The sequence below is a fragment of the Mustela putorius genome, unplaced genomic scaffold (genome assembly GCF_011764305.1).
Source record: "Mustela putorius furo isolate JIRA1106 unplaced genomic scaffold, ASM1176430v1.1 tig00003834_pilon_pilon_pilon, whole genome shotgun sequence".
Lineage (NCBI taxonomy): Eukaryota > Metazoa > Chordata > Mammalia > Carnivora > Mustelidae > Mustela > Mustela putorius.
This window is the reverse complement of record NW_025421987.1, coordinates 44,158,703-44,179,947: the sequence shown is the minus strand read 5'-3', so window position 1 is coordinate 44,179,947 and position 21,245 is coordinate 44,158,703. Positions and strand designations below refer to the sequence as shown.

Sequence of the window (21,245 nt, the reverse complement as noted above, 5' to 3'; positions counted from 1 at the left end):
AGTGAAAGTCCAAAGAACTCAGTGCTGTTATGCCCCCTGCACTTTGGACATCCTGCTTGGTCATCCATAGGGAGGGACGGGCTGGCGAAGACTTCCATGGACTGAAAAAGGGGCGGATAAGAAAGTGACGTGGGAAAGAGTCTGGCCAGGGAGAGTCAGGCTGCTGGGTGTGGTGGGACATCACTGCAGAGAAAAGCAGGGGATAATTAGGGCTTCACGCTTGTTTCTCTCATGCCTCTTGCCAGGCTGCCTCAGCAGGAGGCAAGAAAAGGAGAGTGCTAGACTGGGTCGGGGGAGCCTGGAGCCACCAGAGGTCACCCTAGAGGCTCTGCCCTGCTCTGGTTCACCCAGCTTTCAGATTTCATATGAAGTTCCAGGATGAAACCCTCCACCTGTGGGTTTCATAAAGGACCATTCCTCCACAGGGTTTTTCACAGAACATCCAGATCTCAAGCCCAGCATGTTTTCACAATTAATCAGAGATAGACCTGCATTGCTTGGTGGTTTCTTTTGAATCTGGCCCAGTTTTTTTCCAAGCACTTGGCCTGGGATGTATTTTATAGGCTTGCGTACGTTGGGGTGCACCACATGTGTGGTGAAGGCACAGAGAAAACACACTTGATGGTATCCCTGGGGTACTCTTCTTCCTGATCCCTGGGTAGAAGTTTTATTCTCCAGGGATTTAGGGAGCAAAGTAATGGGGCTCAGTCTAGAGAGAGCATGATCCATGTACTTCAGGAAATGGAGGGGTTTCTCGCCAGCTGAGGTCTAGGTGTGCCATTTCCATAATGCCCATGCACTGTGACAGACACCCCTCCTGCTGGGTAAAGTGGCATCACTCCTCTTTTCCTAAAGGGAAATAGCCCCACCATCTTGGGGATCATGCTGACAAGAAGACTGAGGTGCCTCTTTTCATACCTTGATGACTAAACATTGAGGATGACAGTCTCCCACGAAAAGGTTGCCTTTTAGCCCCTCTACCTACTGTCTGCTTAGAGTTTGGGACTCCTGCTTCAATCACTACCAGCTTTTTAGAGCACGGTGTGAAGCTGAGAAGGGAAAGGGGCAGTGTGGGGACCAGGGTTCCAACAGAGGAAGCAATGAAGAAAGAAAATATCCTATGAATAAAATTGTTTGGCTTGGTTTTGGAGGGGAAGGTGGGCTCTGACAGATATGGACGGAGGAACAGAAGCCAGACAAATATGTCCCCAGGTGCCACCTGCCCAGAGCTCTCAGTCTAGAGTGGCACTACTTGTCAAATTATGCTCCATTCATCTCTATGGCTTTTATAATGTCACCTGGAGGTGGAGGATGGGGGGAGGGGACCAAGTTGTTGATAGCAAACTTCCTTCCAAAAATGTCAAGACTGTTTTGTGTAAATGAAGGAGTAAGGGATTTTAGTCATAACTCTTGACCCCTTTGGCCCCACCCCCATCACGGTACTTAGGGATCTCTGGTGGGAGAGCTGGTCTTGATAACTTGGGGGCGGGGAGGGAAGACATTAATCACCAGTGGGAGAGAGCTGTGGAGGCAGCTCCCTTCTCTTCGGAAATGTTCCCTCATACCCCGACCCAGCCCGTACCCCCAACCCATGCTGCCATTGTGACCTTGAGACTATATAACTACTTCCTCTTCAACCCTCCACCCAAATGTTCCCCAGAATTTAAGAGAACGCTGCTTACTTGTTGTCTGGTAACTCAAGAACAGTGTGGAAGAGGGTGCCCATGGGAGGGACAATTTCAGGCAAGCTATTCTCCCTCCTTTCCTTCCGAGCAGGATGGTTAGTAGCCAGGCTCCTGGCCTGAGCTTCCTCCAGGCTCACCAGCTTCATGGGCAAGGAGAGGGCTGGCAAGGTCAGGCTCTTTGTGATGGGCGGGTTTTCTGTACAAAAGAGAAAAGAGCTCAGTCGTGGAAGGAGGCCTGTGCATTAGGTGTAGCCAGATTCCCCGTCCACAGTGCTTCCATTCCTGATCCCCTGACAGGAGGCTTCTGGGGGGTTTGGGGGTTGGGGGCAGAGGTTGCACATAGGAAAGCGACAAACTCATGGCCAGCCAGCCAGCAGACATGTAGGACTTCAGGAGGAAACCTGCACTTGTACTTTTCAGAGAGGGATCCTGCTTGCTTGCTCCCTTCCTTCCTTCAAAGGACAAACATTTATTGAACATTTACTGCCTGGTACTTTCTTGTTTTGTTTTGTTTTTATTTAAAAATTAAAAAAAATTTTTTTTAATTGACATAGAATGTATTATTTGCTCCAGGGGTACAGGTCTGTGAATTGTCAGGCTTACACACTTCACAGCACTCACAGTAGCACATACCCTCCCCAATGCCCATAACCCAACCACCCTCTTCATTCCTCCCTCCCCCCCAAAAACCCTCAGCTGCCTAGGACTTTGGCCAGGTGGGAATGTACGCTGGGCCATAGACATGACCTCATCAGCCTAGAACAAGGCAGGGGAACTTTCCTGCTCTCTGTAGCTGCAGAACCCACACTCCAAAGTGATTTAATGTGGGAGCCTATACTTTCCCTAGATCAGGAAGGTTTATATTCCTGCAGTGAAAAGACATTTTATAGCCCCTGCTATTCCCTAAAAGATAGCTTGTTTTTTACTCACTACTCAGCGGTTTTTAAGTGTATGCAAATAAATCTTTTCTATCCATGGTTTGGCCGGGGGGAGAGTTTGTTTATTTTTTGTTTTTGTTTGTTTGTTTAAAGAAATAGAAGTGATCATGATAGATCAATGGTATCCAGGGTCATCTCTTTTCTCTAAGTCATTTGTTTTCCACTTGGGGCGATTTTGCAGCCCCCACCCCTTTCCCAGGGACATTTAGCAATGTCTGGAGACATTTTTGGTTGTCATAAGCATGTGTGGGAGTACTACTGGCATCTAGTGGGCAGAGGCCAAGGACACTGCTAACCACCCTACAATGCATAGCACAGCCCCACAACAAGAACTACCAGGTACTAGCACATGGGCAGGCACTAATGGCAGGCCCTCCTCTGTGGGCCTCTCATAGTGGACCCATGCCAGAGGAGCAGGCAGCCCCGAACCAACCTCCTCACTGGTGGACTATGAGCACAAATGGGGATGTCCAGTATGGAAAAATAAAAAAGGAAAAAAAAAACCCAACCACACACACAAACAAAAAACCCAAAAAGTACTACCCAGCACAAAATATCATTAGTGCCAAGACTAAGAAACCTTGATCTAAGTAAAAGAAGGGGAGGTCCAAGTTGGCCTCTGTGTAGTCTTTGGCAACCCGCCAGTTTTCTGCAACTTTAGAAGGTGTCAAGAGACTCAAAGATAACTTGGACCAACTGAGAATCAAATTTTTTTGGTAGAGGACCCACCTAATTTTCAGAAAGCACCTTGGCAGCACTATTCCTCTTTGCAGAGCATGACCTTTTCTGGGAGGAGGGAAGTAAAACCACTGAACAAGGGCCTCACTGAACAGAGACAGTGTGCGATACCGGGGTTCTTCCAGGTAGAAGAGCATGGCAGTCATTCCAGGGGACTGCAATTAAGTAAATCCGTGATCCTAAAAACTTCTTTTCAGTAAACTTTCCAACATTAGCAGAGTTTTCCAACTTAACCCCAAGGAGGTTAAAATATTTAAATTCTATATTCTCTTAATATTTGCATTCTAGATTATTTATGATTTGTTAATTATTTATTTACTTAAAACATTCAGTCACTCTGGGAGCAACCGGGTTAATGGGAAGAACCTACACTGCAGGTCGGGAGACCTCAGCTGGTTTAGCACCTACCCCTAGTTTCAGGCCGCAGTGTCCTAAGACCTGCTCACTGTCTCTACTCTGATGTTTAACAAGCATCTCTAACTTATCATTTCATCACAGAGCTTGTGATGGCTGCTCTTCACCTCTAAACTGCTACCCCCTCCCATCTTTGCCATGTCAGTCAATGGCACCATGGACCACCCAGCCAAAACCTGGAGGAGTTCTTTTTCATTCATTCCTTTTTTTTTTTTTTTTTTTTTTTGATGCACCACCTCCTCCCACACCCAGACTATACGCAAGTCCTATGACTCTTACCTCCAAAATGCATCCCAAATCCAGCTACCTTCCTTCTGTCCACTGCTAACATGATAGCCCAGGCCACCATGATTGCCCACCTGATTTCGGCCATTGCTCCTTCACTAGTCTCCCTGCTTCCAGACTTGCTGCCTTTCCATCTCTCCCTCATACCATTGTCAGAATGCTCAGACTCTGTACTCCCTGCTCAAAATCCTCAGATAATCTCCCATGGCACTGAGAACAGACCAAACTCTTAGCTTGACCTACAAGGACCTTCCATTAGGTTTCCCTCTCCTCTTTGCCCACTGATCCAGTGGGCTACAAAAGTATACAGTAAAAAATTTTGATTGTATACTCCCATTATAAATTCTATATATATGTCACCATATTAGCATTATTTATAACAGAAAACATTAAAAAATCATAGAAATTACAAAATATACAATAGAAAGAAATGCTAATAGTTTATTCCAACATCTACGGTTTGGTACCTTGGTCTTTGGTGCCCCCTAGGGTGGGGCACCCCACTTTGGAGACCCCACTGGCTCTAACCACACTGGCCTACTTTCTGTACCAGTCGGATCCCCTGTCCACTTCAGAGATTTTTATCTCTGTGTTTGGAACATTCATCCCTCAGATCCTCTTATCATAAGGTCTCAGATCAAAGATCACTTCTTCAGAGATCATGGCCACTCTGTACCAAAGTAACACCACCAAATCATTGACCATTGCACTAACCTGCTGTGTTTTCTGCATGCTATTTCTTGTCTTCGAAGTGATAATGTCTTTATCTGACTTCCTTCCCAACTAGACCATAGCTTTCTGTAGGGCAGGATCATTACCATTTTGTGCACTGATGGTCCCCAGTGTGTGGACTAGTGCATGGCACCTAGAAGTTGCTCGATGCATATTTATGTTTTAATGAATTTTGGGTACATCACAATCTCTCTTGCCTCCTTGCTCTTATTCATTAAACAAAAGTACAGGATTCTGTGACTACTAAAATCTTTCCAATCTGAAAAAGAACCCTAATCCCAAATTTAAAATTCCAGAGGGTATGGCTTCTTCCATTTTGTGTAAACATTAACTGTGCTATCTTACCAAAGTCAATAAGAGTTCATGACAACATTTAAATGAAATGCATTGAATAATAAGCATTAGAGGCCATCAAGAGTTAAAGGCTCACAAGGCAGCTGGATTTACGTATACAGTACAAGAGATGATCAAGGCAATGGTCACAAAGAGAGCAGGCATTTTCAGGTTAGAATCAGAAACGGCTTTAACACTAACTGTCACAGACAGGATTTGCTTTCGGGAAGAATAGTTCCCAAAAGTCATTAGTTCTTCACAATGGTTTACTGGTCTATTTTCCTATTTTTTTTTTCTCTTCATAAAGGCAGCATAGAGCTGAGGAAAGAGCCATGGGCTGAAAAATCAGGTTCCATGTTCAGTCTCAAAGTTACTAGCTGTACAGCTTGGGGCAGTTATTAAGCTTTTTCTGGTCCTCTGGTTCTTCCCATATAAAATAAGGTCCGTGACAACTTCTTGTAATAAGTCAGTGAGATGATGTATGGGGAGTGCCTGCAATCGTTCCTGGCATAGAATAAGTCCCCAATAACTTACTGGTTGATTCAAAAGGATGAATGAATGAATGCACCCTCTCACCTACCTTCAAAAAGGATCTCTATAGCTTACAATAAAAACTATATCTCTAGTGAGAGAATTAAAATAAAGATAAACGAAACATTAGCCACACCTCAGTATATAACCAAGAGAATCGAAAACATGTGTTCACACAAAAACTTGTATTCACAGCAGCATTATTCATAATAACCAAAAAGTAGAAACAACCCAAATGGCCATCAACTGACGAATAGGTAAACAAAATGTAGTACAGGCATACAACATAAGATATATTATTCATCCGTAAAAAGGGAGGAAACACTGACATATGTAACAATGTGGGTCAACCTCAGAGAACATGTGCTAAGTCAAAGAAGTCAGTCACAAAAGACCACATGTTGTATGATTCCATTTATATAAAATGTCCAGAGGAGGCAAATCCCTAGAAATAGAAAGTAGCTTTGTGGTTGCCAGGATCTCGGGGGAAGGGTGAAACGTGCGGAGACCGCTTCGCGTGTATGGGGTTTCTTTCTGGAGTGATGCAATGTTCTGAAATTAGACAGTGGTGATGGTTGCACAATTCCGTGAATACTAAAAGCCACCAAACTGTATATTTTAAAATGATTAAAATGGTGAATTTTATGCTATGTGAATTTTATTTCAATAAAAAATGTTTTCAAAGGAAGGTTATAAACCACAAAGAGGACAGGGTCGGGGTGGGAGCACATATACCAGGAATCAAAATTGGATGTTAGCTGCAATTGATTATTCTGATGGTTATGTTCGTTTTCCCCAACTACATTAGCTAAACGAGAAAAGAATGCTTTAATCAGCTAACCCAAATATCTGGCAGATAGAGTTCTCATAGACCACTGGTTCCCCAAGTGTGGGCCCTGGTCAGCAGCAGCAACACCACCTGAAAACACATCAGAAATACAAATTCTCAGAAGCATCCCAGACACACCGAATCACACGTTCTGGGGATAAGGTCCGGTAATCTGTGTTTGAACAGCCCCCCAGGGGATTGTGACATATGCTAATGCTGAAAAACTCACACAAGTGGTAGTTACAAGGCTTCCTGACCAGTTGGATAGTTGATTTATGATAAATCAAGCTTACAGGAGTTGAAGCAACAGAAACCAGTTGATTCCTAGCGTGTTCATTAGATCATTATGAGAGCTATTGGGAACCACAGTCTTGCATCTTCTCACATCCAGTCTCAAATAGCTGTATCTTTCTCACCAACATGGCCACAGAGGGTTTCAGTGCTGACCAGTCTCTGCATATGCACACCTACAGATACACACTCATTTTTGTATGCCTAGTGCCTGGTGCGTGGTAGAACAAAGTAAGCACTCAAGAAATGCTTGTGAAGAGAACCATTCTGAATATACATGTGCATACAGCCATACAGCCTCTTAACCCACTCATAACACCCAAGATGAAGACATAAGCGTCTTCTGAAATCCCATCAGGAAAGTAAAGGTGAAGGAAGAATGTTACCTGCTGATAACAACCCAGAGAGTTTAATAACTCACTAAAACCAATAGATTATTACAGCACAGAACTCTCCGTTCAAGGGCTAGGTCATGCACGCAACTGCTCAGAAGCATGCCACAGCCACCCATGAACACATCTTGGTGCACGAAGACCAATGTACACACGTGCACGATCCCCAGACGCTGACACATAGAGTAGTCAGCCCACACGCACACAGCCAAAGCTCAGGGCTAGAAGCAAGGCAACCCTAACTTCTTCTTGGGAAGAAGGATGGCCTGGTGCGGAGTATGCCAGGAGAAGCCATTACCATTGTGCTCCAAAGATGCAGGTGTGCCGTTGTTAAAGATTTGATCCACATGATTCAGGATGAACTCAATCACCACCTGCTGGACCCGAACTGCAAGGAAAGCCGCGTCTCCATTGCACCCAGTGGCTTCGATTTCTTTTGACCTAAATCGTGGATGAAACACATTCATTGAGTGAGTCTGTCCCCCAATGGAAAGCAGTCAGGGGGAGCCAGTGGGCCTTTTGTACAAGCCCCATTTCCTAAATGTATACAGTTTGTTAATCTCTAGAATATTTTAACTACTTCAGACCTATGAAAAGGACTCCCCAAAGGCTGTGATGCCAAACATACTGAAAAATTTGAAAACAGTTACCAGGAACCATGCATTGCTAGACTACAAACACTGTATTTGTGAATATACAGGAATTGCTTTTTTTCCTTCATGGGGTCTCCTCCCACCCTCTCCCCCAACCACCCAATTCTTCTGTGAGTCAGGTCATCACTTATGAAGTCCTCTGACACGGTGACTCCGCCAAAACCAACAAAAGCCAATGAGCCCTCCAGACAAGAAAGGCCTTTTCAAGAAAATTATAACACACAAACCCGTAACTTTAGCCACACGCTGGCTGTAGCCAGAAAATGCCTTTGGAACCCAGAGTTTCCAGGATGGCAGACAAAGAGCTCAGGCTATTACCATCCTCTTAACTTACAGGTGTTACAAATGACCACTTGGCTACAGCTTTGTCTTCAAGGGGCTTCATTTCAGTCGGTGGCTGCTTTGAGCCCACGGGGGTGGTGAGAAGGTGAGGGTATGGGGGTTACCTGAGCAGGTTTGGTGCCCACACCAGGGCGAGGTTCCTGGCGTGCATGTTGGTCTTACTGCTGAAGGAGGCAATGTGGGCCAGGTGTCGAATCAGGTATTCCAAGGTCCTGTAACGGTTCATTTTTTTTTTTTTTTTAGGTAAAGTAAGAAACTTTAGTGCCTATGTAAAGCCCAACATCTGGAGATAATTTCTAAGTTTGGATTTAAAAGATTCTAAATATTTCTATCTCGTGAATTTTGGAGGAATAGCAGGAAGGTATCAAGATTGATGGAAATAATCTTCTTGGCCCTAGGCATGCTGGCTCAGGGTGGAGAAGGGGAATGGTTTTGTCAGAAGTCAGCCGAGGCCCCTGGAGAGCCAGAGACAGCTCCCTGGGCCTCGTTTTATCCAGGCCACCATTGCCGCAGCATAATCTTAACTCTTAACTCTTCTCTTGCTGGAATTCTCCCAGCTACAGGTAACTTGGTTCTTGTTCCTTAGAGAGCTCAACCCATGGACGAACAACATCTGTTAGTAGGAGTTTCTTCCTTCTACCACATCAAAATCTACCCCCTTATGAAAGATGCTTAGAGAACCCTGGAAAAGGTGGTAAGATGAGGGGCTAAACTGTGAGAACAAAATGGAAGGATGGCATGATGTGGGGGATGGTACTGAGGAGCAAACAGATTGTCAGCCAGAAGCTCAAGAGCTACAGCCAAACCCTATTTAAAGACCCTCCTGTGGATCCCACAGATGTGTTTATGCTATGAATCTGGGTAAGAACCTAGGATAGCACAGCCAGTGAGGCTGGCTCGTGTGATCATAATGACTTCCCGTGAGACTCTGAGGGGGGCCCCACAAGTAAATAGGACATGGGCTGCTCCTTCCTGCCAATGTCCCTGGGCAGGCACCAATGCACTCTGATAAAAGTTGACCCATTCACCCACCTCAAAATGCTACAGGAAAGTCACTGTCCACTAAACTTGCTCACTCTTACGACACCAGTCAGCATCTCTGGTATTATACCACCTTGAGAGGCTGTGGACATCTTTTACCAAAAACTCTTACCTATAATGGGATGGGGGAAGCTCCTGGATAACATTTTGGATTCGGGCCAGTTGGCCTTCTTCCGGGCAATGTGACACGGCCTCCTGTGGAGAAGAACGCAAAGCAGCCCAGTGAGTGCTTGAGAGGATGAACGCCCCCTTTGTCTCCTGGCTTTATTTAGGTTTCTGGTACTCCAGCCTCCCACCCAGGCCTAGAGATCATGCTTCCAAGAGGTGTGCTTTTCTATTAAAAAGAACGACTAAATTCCGAGGCTTCGTGATGCAAAGTGTCTAACAGTGAGTGCACACGGGGGCGTCTGGATTGCTTGGGTCTCTGTGTAGCCTCAAAAGGTTGTTAGGTATCTGATAAAGGTGTAGAATCTTGGGTGTGTGGTGTGGCAAAGAGAGTGACAGAGGTTCGCACTGGGAGAGAGGAAGAGACAGAGACAAGGAGAGATGGACAGGAATAACAGGGTGTCTCTATGTTGACTCAGCCAGCTGTCTTCTTGGTGCAAACAGCCACTTCCTGTCTGGCCTGACACAATTCCGTGACCTCACTACTCAGTGCCTCATCCACTGTCATAGATGCTGATGTGAGGAAGGAGGGAAGACGAGCCTTCTCAGCGGGGTAAGAACTTTGTACCCTTTGTACCAGGTCTCACGTGGACCTCTCTGGTTGTTTCCTGTGTGGGTATTTGTTCTCCTGAGACAGAGAAACCAAAGGGATCCCACGAAAAGAAGCTGTTGTTTTGTTTGTTTGTTTGTTTGTTTGTTTGAACTCTTTGCTTCTTTTCCTGCTTCTGTTCTTGCTAGGACCAACACCCCTTGCCTTACACAGACGTTACAGAACAGAAAACATTATGTCCTCCTTGCAAAGCAAGAGAAGTTAATGATCTCTTTGGAGTCTTCCAGCACAATGGATGAATCTAAGGAATGATGGGGGGTTGTCATGACCAGTTTCCATGACCACTGACTCATTAAGAACCCCAGCTCCAGGGCATAAGAGGCTTACAGAGTCTTTAATTCCTGGATTACTGAGAGGACACGTGCACCACACCTCAACAAGAACCTCAGGCCCCAAGCAAAGATGAGACCCAGTCTTCTCTCCTTTCTGAGTCTTCCAGAAAATTCTCTGTCCATATCTACTCTCTCCATGTCTTCAACAAACTCTACTCTCACTTCTTCTTGGCTTGCATTTGATTTCCAACCTGTGACAAGCCAAGGACCTTCTTGACTGGTCCTGTGGGGCTCCCCCACTCTGGGCCTGAGGACCCAGCCAGCCTGCATCACTCTCGCCTGCCCAGGGTCTTCAGGGAGAGCCAAGGGCATTCGTAAAGGTAGTGTGAGCACAGACTTGCCCAGAATGTCCGCACAGTGTAGATGTTCCTGGACAGATGCCTGGTGTCCTGTCCTGAGAAGTTGTCCTGCCTATGCCCAGGCTCAAGGGGGCCCCTTCCAGTGCAGTGGCCGAGGGCTCACAAACTGCCAGTGTGGGAGCAGTACCTAGGTCCAAGGTCAATGGTAATCACATCTTTCTTTGTTTATTGAGGTATACTTTACAGACAGTAAAACTATACCAATCTTAAGCCATAGTCCCATGAATTCTTTCATAAGCGCATACTGTTGTAACCCCACCTAGATCAAGACACACTTCAAAGAGAGCTCCTGAGCGCTCATGTCAATCCTTAACGGCCCTGAATTCACAAGCAGATGTGACTTACACAGCTTTGAATTTCCTCCCAGTGCCAGAACCTTGCTTTACATTTTGTACATAAGGCAAAGTCAAATCGGGAAATACATTCTGTACTTTGAGAAATACTGCCCTCTCCATTTCAACCAGAAAGAAAATCCTAAGTGTGGTATGGTTTTCTCATATCGTTCACCTCTGCTCAGGCTTCAGCTGTCATCTTTGGCTTATGTGCAAAGGCTGAAGCACATACTCTCAGTAGTGAGAAATCTTAGGCACTGAAAAGAAGAAGGAACTTGACTTGGGCACTCTCTGTTATGCCTGGCCCTATTCTAGGCCACACGTGCAGCGTCTATTCTGCTCTAGCTTAGAGAAGACATCCTGAGCGCTGCCCAAGCCTAGACTTCCCAATTCCCTGACTTGTCTCTATTGTTTCCCACAGCACACGCCACCATTACCGAGAGACTGTAGCCCGTACTTGGTGAGTAGGTCTATTGCTTATTGTCAGTCTCCTACACTAGACATAAGCTCTGCAGGTGCAGGGCTGTGAAGAGTCCTAGCCCTCAGAGTGCCTAGCACCCACAGAGCACTCCCTTCATATTTGTCAGCTTTGTTATACTCCATCTAAGTGGGACATCGTGCCAGGGCTCTGTCCACCCCCCCTTTTTTTAACCTTTCTTCTCTCCCCTCCCCTTTTAATTTAATTGAAATAAAACATATGCAGACACCAACTGTTTTTTTTTTTTTTTTTTTAATGCTATCAAAATTCTCCACATGGAAAAACTTGAGTTTTTGTTTCCTAAGCATTGGTGGGAGAAATGAGGCACTGGGAGGGTCACAGTGTCCCAGTCTTCAGGTTGGGGTGCAAGCCTGAGACTAGAACCAGCATAAGCGTGATCTCTGTTGCAACCCTCCATTTTGGAGCTATGGAGGAGATAGAGGATATGAACAAGAATGGGGCCTGGAGTAGGAATCCGGACACCCCTGCTTTCTTTCTGAGGAACTCATAAGGGGAGCCAGCAGAGAGAAGCTCCGGGGGAAGGAGGGGCTATGGAATATGTGGACCCTCCTGCATTCTATTCTGCAAAGGGGGAAGGGTGGGAAGCCTCTCTTCCTCTCAGCAACCTTTGTACAGTGCCCCCCATTTTCGAAAAATGTGTCTGGGGAATAAAGTTGCAGGTCAATTTAAGAGCCCTCATGGAAAGTTTCTTTGATATTTTAGGAAGCTGTTAGTCATCTTTGTTCTGAGAGGCTGGGCGGGTCTTCCCCCTGCTGCCTGCAGGTCCCATTTGGGATTCTTGTTTATTTCATTGTTCACAGCCTCTCCCCTTCCTATTCAGAAGCCCTCTGGCTCCCCGTAATTTCTCCTGGAGGGGTCCAGTCCTACAAACTCATTTTTCCCTCTCTGTTCCCCCATTAAGTTGGCTGAACCTATCATCAGGGAATTGGGGGAGGGGAGTTGAAGCTTTGCCTACCCCAATTTTTTGCCTTGAAGAGAATTTCACTCAACTTTTGCCAAGCTAATCTGGCTATGAGTTAAATCTTAAAAGACCCAGGACGAATCTGTGACTATTCATTCTCTTACAATCAGTATCAATAAGACCGGCTTCCTGCCCTTTGAGGACTTGGTCCAAGACTGGACTCTTGTTCCTTCTGGTGGCCCCTTGCTCTTGTTTTATCTGTTCACCTGAATGCTACCGTCAGAGCTCAAGTCCTGCTGCCTCGGCAGCCCTGTCACCAGGGGAGGCAAACAACCCACGCCTCTCCTTTTCAGTTGCGCCCCAGCTACAACTTAGCCGATTATTTTACACTATTAGACTAATAAGTCTAATGCCCATTATTTAAAATGGGCATTTTAAGTCTAATGCCCATTATTTAAAAAACAAAAGCATTCAAAGGAGTACGCAGAAAAAAGTCAGTCTTCTGCCGACTGCAGACCTTCAGGGGTTGTCTCCAGAGGCAACCTGTGTGTGTCCTTCCAGATAGTCCTTAGACCTTTCCAACTTTGTCACACTCAAGTGGAACAAGCCCGACTGTGACAGAGAACTTCAGCTACTTCCATCGGGTCTCAAACTTTCAGTTGATTAAGTTCTTTCTGGCTTATCTCTTAACTCGGGCAAAAGACCCTGTGGGCAAAGCATCCCCTGAGGGGAATGAACTTACCCCTGAAACCATAAGGACCGCCCTGAACCAGAAAGACCCCATGTGACTGACCCTGAGACAAAGATCTGTTGGACCTTCACCGCCTACCTGCATGTACCCACCCACCTTTGCCCTCACTTTTCCTTATATAAACCTGGGAAGCATCTTCAGGGCTTTGGAGTTGGTCTTGGAGACGCTCGTCCGCTCTCTCCCCGGTGGTGGCCTCACTGAAATACATTCCTGTCTTGTTTCACCACCACTCACATCTCTGCCTTTGGCTTTCGTCAGTGGTGAGTGATGGAACCTGGTCCCTCTGGCACCCGAGGAGTCAGCTGCTCCTGTAGCCTTGCACCCCCACTTGAATTATGGGACCTGGTCCATCTGCAAATTCCCACCATCCTGGTTTGCCTGAGATTAGGGGTTTCCTGGGGCACAGGACTTTCAGCATTAAAGCTGGGGGAGTCCAAGGCAAACAAAGAGCAGCTGGCCGCTGCTCACCCCTGCAGCTCTCTTGAGCTCCCAGCCAGCCTGCTTTTGCCTTGCGCCACACACTAGTGATGAGGGAGCAGGAGGCTGGCTGAGGACAAAGCAAAAGCTGGCGCCTTGCACCCTTTCCCCTCCATAAGTGTAGCATCCCTCAGGCAGCCCTGACTGCCATGAACAATAAGCAAATAGTTAACTTGCAGAGCTCACAATCCTGCTAGACAGGAGTCTCCCTTGGCTTACAAATGTCCTAAATCTCACTAACAAAGACGATTGATAGCAGGATTGTGACACCCCACCAAAAAGTCACCCAACTATCTTAATGTTAATGGCCGGTCTAAAGACAACACTGATCCAGCAGCAAGGGCAAGGCCTCCGGCAGGCCTGGAACATCCTGGCACCTTGTAGGCCCTCTTTAGCATATGAAAACTCCACTGAAACCTCCCTTCCCCTCACCTTCCCCCAACAGCAGGGTACATAACCTGCCCTCCCTCACAACCCGGGGCAGCAGCTCTTCCTGCCCACGGGTCCTGTCCCCGTGCTTTAATAAACCACCATTTTGCACCAAAGAGGTCTCAAGAATTCTTTCTTGGTCGTCGGCTCCGGACCTCAGCCCACCAAACCTCACCTAGGTTCTAGAACTTCATCACTAGTAGCCCACCCTAACCCAAGGGACATTTCAAATTCTGTGTGTGGGTCCACAAACCTGTCAGCAAAGGCTCACTAGGTAAACATCTTCCAGCATCTAGAGAGCAGGGAAAGGAAACACAACAAGGAACACAACGAACACTGTTTCTGTGCTCAGGAAGCTTACAGTTAAATGAGGAAGACTGATCCACAAAGAAATTATTTCAATATAAACTCACTCTAAAATTAAACACCTCTCTACATTGCCTTCTCTAAAAATCCAGAATCGCAACTTTCCTCTTGGGTGTAATGATTCCAACTGAATCAATCAATAGGACCAAAATTGAATTTTTCCTAAAATGAACTTTTTATCTGATAAAAATAAAATGTAGCATAGTAGGCTGAAGAGTTGCTCTCAAAGATATCAGGTCCAAATCTCCGGAACCTATCCACCTTACTTTACTTAGGAAAGAAGTTTTTGCAGATGTGATTCAGTTAAAGGTTTTTAGATGAGATGATCCTGGATTAACCCAATGGGCCCTAAATGCAATCACAGCTATTCTTATAAGAGGGAGGCAGAGGGAGCTCTGACACAGACAGAAGAGGAGAGGAAAAGGCCATCACAGAGGCAGAGATAGGAGTGCTGGCACCTACTGGAAGCCAGCCCCGCCCGAGCACTCCCCGACCCCCAGTCTGGGCTCTTGAACTGGGAGAGAAGAAAAATTTTTTTTTAAGCCACTAAGTTTGTGGTGATTTATTACAGCAGCTACAGGAAACTAATACGTGTACTCAAAATTATAATATTATAATATAATTATTATATTATAATATAATATTATAATATAATAATATAATATTATAATATAATTATAATATGAAATATGAAGTAATTAACAATCACTTGCTATCCTACCAGCCAGACGTAACTACTATTAACCACCTCACGTGTGCAGCAAACAAGAGGCAATCTTCCTGACTTCCCAGCACCAAATATGAACACGCATTGTTTCCTAGTCAGTTACATATACTGCTTTCTGCCATTTAACTTTATATTGTGGCCGATAAATACTCTTCAAAAATGTGACTTTTCATGGCTGCCCAGGATCAAAAATAACAGCATTTATTTAACTTACCCCTTATTGTTAGACACATAGATACTCCCACATTTTGGTATTACACTATTGCAATGAAGCATTTAGAATTCCATTACTTGTGGACATATCTGATTGTTATCATAGAATGTGGTCCTAGAAATAGTTACTATATTTAAAAAATAAGAGCACTTTAGGATTCTCAATAGTAATTCCAAATGACTTTCTGAGGTGTCCAGCTAATTCACACTTTTCAACACAGAAAACCATAGAGGGGCAACTACTAGTTCAGTCAGTAGAGCATGCAACTCTTGATCTAGGGGTTGTGAGTTCAAATCCCATGTTGGCTGTAGAGATTACTTGGAATTAAAATCTTAAAAAGATAACAACAAAACACCCTAAAAGACCCAGTGTCAACACAGGATTGCCAGCATGAAATACTAATGTCAAAAAATTATTTAGGGGCGCCTGGGTGGCTCAGTGGGTTAAGCTCGGGTCATGATCTCAGGGTCCTGGGATCAAGCCCCACATCCGGCTCTCTGCTCGGCAGGGAGCCTGCTTCCTCCTCTCTCTCTGCCTGCCTCTCTGCCTGCTTGTCATTTCTCTCTGTCAAATAAATAAATAAAATCTTTTAAAAAATTACTTATTTAATATGCAAATATATTTTCTAATACATTTCTACTTTTTTAATTAAAATTTTTTTCCTACATTTTAAAACTGTCTATCTGTGGTGGCTGGGTGGCTCAGTCAGTTAGTCAACTGCCTTGGCTGAGATCATGATCCCAGAGTCCTGAGAAGGAGTCCCTCATGGAGCTCCTTGCTCAGCGGGGAGGCTGTTTCTACCTCTACTCCTCCCCGCTGCTTGTGCTCTGCCTCTCTCTCTCTCTCTCACAAGATCTCTTTCTCTCTCTCTCTCAAATAAATAAATAAAATCTAAGAAACAAAAACTTATTTACTTATCTGACTTTTTTTTAAAACTGAAGTATAGTTATACACAATGTTACATCAGTTTTGGGTGCATTTATAATTTAAAAACTGTATTTCTTCACTGATTTGTTCAACGAATTGTCCGTTGATGCTCTTTGCTCATTTGTTTAGCAAGTGGTTTTTGTTATGTGGTGCTTTTATGTTTTTTTTTTTTTAATAGTTGATCATTTGCCTTTTAATTTATTATTTATTTATTTATTTATTTATTTTGGACAAAGAGAGATACAGCGAGAGAAGGAACACAAGCAAGGGGAGTGGGAGAGGGAGAAGCAGGCATCCCACTGAGCAGGGAGCCCTAACTGGGGCTACATCCCAGGACCCTGGGATCATGACCTGAGTGGAAGGCAGATGCTTAACAACTCAGCCACCCTAGTGCTCCTGTCTTTTAATTTTGTTAATGTGTTTTTTATATAGAAAAAAGATTATATGTAGTTTAGTTTGTTACATTTGCCTCTGGTGATCTTTTGCCTTTTGCTTTTGTTAAAAAGCTTTCACCTGAAATCTGCTATATGGTAAGAATGTAACTTGACTTTCCTCCTTTCCCAATAGTTAGTCAATTTTGCTAATACCATTGATTGAATTCTTTGTTAGCCTGGGATGCTTTCTTTATCTCATATTAAGTTACTGACCACCTGGGCCTACTTAGGAGTTGTTAACTCTATTTTAAAATAGTGTCATAGTTTTGAGACAGAATACTCAATCTTTCCTTCCATTTACTAGCTGTACGAACCCAGGCAAGAGTGTCTCTGAGCCTCATCTATAATTCACTCATCTGTAAGAAACTATAAAACCTACTTTATAGAGTTATTCTGAAGAGTAAATGAAATAATATTTTAATGTTTATCATATAGTAAATACTCAATAAATAAAATCATTATTATTATTCCATTAATATTTTTCTAGTTTTATTATTTCACTGAGATAGTATTCTAATTTAGCAGTGCAAGCGGGTTTAAATAAATCATTTTAAGAATATGTGACGTTAACAGAGCTATTTCCATACTACCGAGGAAGGGTGGCTTATATTATAATTTGTTATTGAAAAGAAATCAATTAAATGATATATTTTCAGTGTAGATAACTTCACTAGGTCCTACTTATGCAGAGGTCAGTTATACAGCAAAATATTCTTTATTTTATTTTTTTTGTGTCAATACCATGTTAGATTTCCTGGAAATCTAATGACAAGTTGAAAATAATGTTGCTTTAATATTATTCTGCTGCTGTGGGAGAACAGAACGATTAGCAATATTAAGGAACAATAGTGGGAAGAGATAAATATGGGGTTCGCTCTGAGCCTATAAGCAAGACTTAAGAAAAAAACATATTTCTGAAGTTTCCAGATAAGAATTCTTATCTACCCCCAACTATCATAAAGTGAAATTTAGTTAAAATAAATTTGACTCATTCTGTTCTTTAACATGATGATATCCTATTCTATCATATTCTAAGATGTACTATTATACTGATAAGAGGATTAAAACTATGTAGAAAAAGACAATAAAGTCTTATGCACAAAATAAAACAAAAATAATAATTTAACAAATTAGAAATATCAAGTGTTGGTGAGGCTGCAGGAAAAGACCATTCTTATCTCTCTGGAGAACTATTTGGCAACATAATATTTTAAGTAAGAGTTTTTTACTCAATAAATCTAAATCTATGTTTTCTTCCTAAAGATGCAAACAGAGAAAAGGATAAAGATATATGTATAAAAATATTTATCATCACATTGTTTTATAAAAGGAAAGTTTTGAGAAACAAAAAGTCAAAATGTCCATCAGTAGGAAACTGGCTTCAGAAATTCACTGTGCAGGGGCACCTGGGTGGCTCAGTAGTTTAAAGCCTCTGCCTTCGGCTCAGGTCATGATCTCAGGGTCCTGGGATGGAGCCCCACATCGCGCTCTCTGCTCAGCGGGGAGCCTGCTTCCCTTCCTCTCTCTCTGCCTGCCTCTCTGCCTACTTGTGATCTGTCAAATAAATAAATAAAATCTTAAAAAGAAAAGAAATTCACTGTGCATATGAGATAATACTCTGTAAAAATTGTGTTTCTCTCTTTGTCAGCATGGAAAGATGGCCACATTGTTGAGTTAACATCCGAAAGCAGTGATATATAGTATTGAGAAGGGAAAGGGGAAAGGGGGAAAGAGAGAGAGGGAAAGGGAGAGATGTCTCCTGAAATGAGAGGAAGTAATGTCTCCTGAAATGTTACCAGCAGATATGTCTGGGGTGGGGAGTTTCCAGCAATTTATACTTTCTCCTTTACACTTTTCTGTATTGCTTTCATTTTTGCAATAAAATTCTATTTTGACTTGGGAAAACAAAATATACCAAAAACACGATGCGAAGAACAAAGGAGTGAAAGAAAGACCCACATATTAACCATAGCTGTCTTTGGTCTTTAAGAGGAGACAAAGGGTTCCTTTCTACCTTTCCTCCATTTTCCAATCTGTCTTTTACCAAATACGATTACTTTTAAAATGAGGAAATAATCACAGATTATACTCTGGCAGACTCACGAGACCCATAACTTTTCCTCCTGGTTCCCAGGAAAGACTCCTCTGTAGTTTCAATTGTTAGAGGCTACCATTATTTTTAACCTCACCACTCAGAGTGGGGGCTCATTTGCCTTCAGCCTTAGATCTCGAGGTCACCTTAGATCTCTAAGGGTCCGCAAACTCCTGATACTTCGTATCAGCTGATACATGTTGGCTTCTCCAGTAGTCAACCTCTGGGCCCAAGTTTTTTGTTTTGGCCTAATTTTTTTCATTAAAAAATTAATGTACATTTAGTAGATGAGATATTGAAAGTTAAAGTCTTAAAGAAGCAGTGAAAACTATAATCTCATCATTGAAACAAATGGCTATTAATCTTTTGAACATCTTTCTCTTTAGTCACATTTTAATATACAATTATGCATCTGTTTTTTTCCAGTTATCATTATGAGTGATTCCCTCTATTACTGAAAACTCTTGAGTATATGTTAATGGTCCAAACCCAACTTTTAAAATGCATCCACTTATTCCTATATCGTTTGGAACTGAAGAACCTTCTCTATGCTCAAAATAACTTTATGACAGGAGCCATGAGAAAGACTGCTTCCCATTTTAGAGCCTAGATCTGGTCCTTATCAGTAACTTCAACTCCTCCATAATCTTAATTGCAAACATCCCCTTGACCACCCCACTCCAACAGTCTATTGCCCTTATTGGGATGAATAATCCATCAATAATATTTTTTCACTGTTACCACTGTTACTCACTGCCTTACGGCCTTACTTCCCCTCTTATCCAGACAAAATTCCATGGTCAACTATTTCTATCACTCTCTCGCATACACCCTCATCTTCCTCACCCCCCTTATTAGGTGAACCTCAATCTCGGCTGAACCCATCTCTCCACCTACTCTGCACCTCCACCCCAGCAGCCAAACATTCAAGCCCATTTTTAATGCTATCTCTACAGACATCCTGTAAGCATTTATTCTTTCTACTTTTCCCATAGATGCCCCTATTTGGTGACCATAGAGCTGCTGGTAAGGTGTCCTGCCCATCCACCCTCCACCAATTCAACTCATGGGCTCAGTCTCTTCTTCCTCTTGGCTGCATTTCCCAGATTCTTTCCTTTTTCCAGCCTTCTGATCTCTCCTTTGACTTAGGTTTGTCCTCTCTCCCTTCTCTACCTGCCCACTTCATTCTCCAGACCCCAAAAGAACTACAGAAGGAGAAGCCTGATGAAAATGAACTAGCAGTAGAGGTACATCTGGAGTCTTAGGTTCCTGTCCTGCTGTGTGACCTGGGGCCAGTCATTTCACACCTCTGCTGTTTAGCTTTCCCTTATACAATGAGGAGCATTCGGTTAAGTAAACACAGAGATAATTCTAATCCAGCTCTTGAAACAAATAAACGCGATTCTGAAAATCTAAGAAAGGAAAAATTTAGCCGATGGATCCACTACCTTACTTTCCTCACTATAGCAACCTACTTCCATTACCTGATTAAGATAATGTCAACCATCTGGTGAGTTTTATTATTGTTATGTTAGTGTTGAAATTCTCCTTGGCCCATCCAGGAGTCCCACCCAATAACCATAATGGAAATCCAAACACTCACCGTGAATTTCTCATAGAGCTCATAAGTCAGGAGGGGGTTGGGCAGCTCCCTAAAGTAGAGCTTGCAGAGTGAGCCCACACAGTGGATGTCCTGGAGATACACTTCCCTTGTCAGATCTGGACATTGATCTGAACCAAACTCTTGCCTGAAACAACACAGACAGAGACATAACAATCCGGAGAGCATGGGCTCCTTGTCAGCAGCTGCTTGGCTGCTGATGGGTACAAAGACCCTAAACCGCTGATCTGACTCTGTTTTTGACCTTGATCAAAATGACCTTCTCTTCCCAGCACAAGGAAGCTCCGGGAAGACTTCCACTTCAGGTCTGGATCTTCCCTGTGAAAGCTGCTGTCATCGGAAAAACATAATGCCCATTTACAAATGATTTCTCAGGGCATTATGTCCCAGTCTAAATTATGAACGGTGGGGAAATACGAACTTTTGTTGCCAAAAAAGCCTGTTCAGATTTCAGTTCTTCCAAAATATTTTTCTAAATGAACTTCTCTTTCTTGGAGAAGAGACCAAAACCAGGGTGTGTCAGATTGTTATCATTCATCCCCGTATACTCATGTCAACAAACTTGTTTTATCTGGAGACTCTGAACCCTTCTAAGCCCACTGATAGTGACTCCCATAGGATAGCCGGGAGTATAAATATCTTATGAACAATGTATAGCGAGGTGTTTGGGAACAACATCAGGTTCCAGGCCTTGTTTCTAATTTAAAAACATTTCTTGACCAAGGTGATAGGAATACACTGCCTCAAATAATATATACATACAAGTTAAAAACCTGTTCGAAAAGGGACAAATTGGAGCTTTCGT

The 21,245-nt window shown here is 43.5% G+C and overlaps 1 protein-coding gene across 2 annotated transcripts in view; it reads right to left on the bottom strand.

The window, feature by feature from the left end:
• ARHGAP31 (Rho GTPase activating protein 31) overlaps nucleotides 1–21,245 on the bottom strand; it is a 114,374-nt gene that overhangs the window by 28,500 nt on the left and 64,629 nt on the right. The window contains exons 3-8 of one of the 2 annotated variants that reach the window (XM_045088415.1): nucleotides 20,423–20,567; nucleotides 9,317–9,399; nucleotides 8,268–8,375; nucleotides 7,467–7,609; nucleotides 6,498–6,575; nucleotides 1,683–1,881 (exon numbers count right to left, since the gene is read on the bottom strand). In XM_045088415.1, the coding sequence (XP_044944350.1) occupies nucleotides 1,683–1,881; nucleotides 6,498–6,575; nucleotides 7,467–7,609; nucleotides 8,268–8,375; nucleotides 9,317–9,399; nucleotides 20,423–20,567 (756 nt within the window). The remainder of the gene's footprint in view (nucleotides 1–1,682; nucleotides 1,882–6,497; nucleotides 6,576–7,466; nucleotides 7,610–8,267; nucleotides 8,376–9,316; nucleotides 9,400–20,422; nucleotides 20,568–21,245) is intronic. The other variant, XM_045088416.1, reaches the window with a different exon arrangement.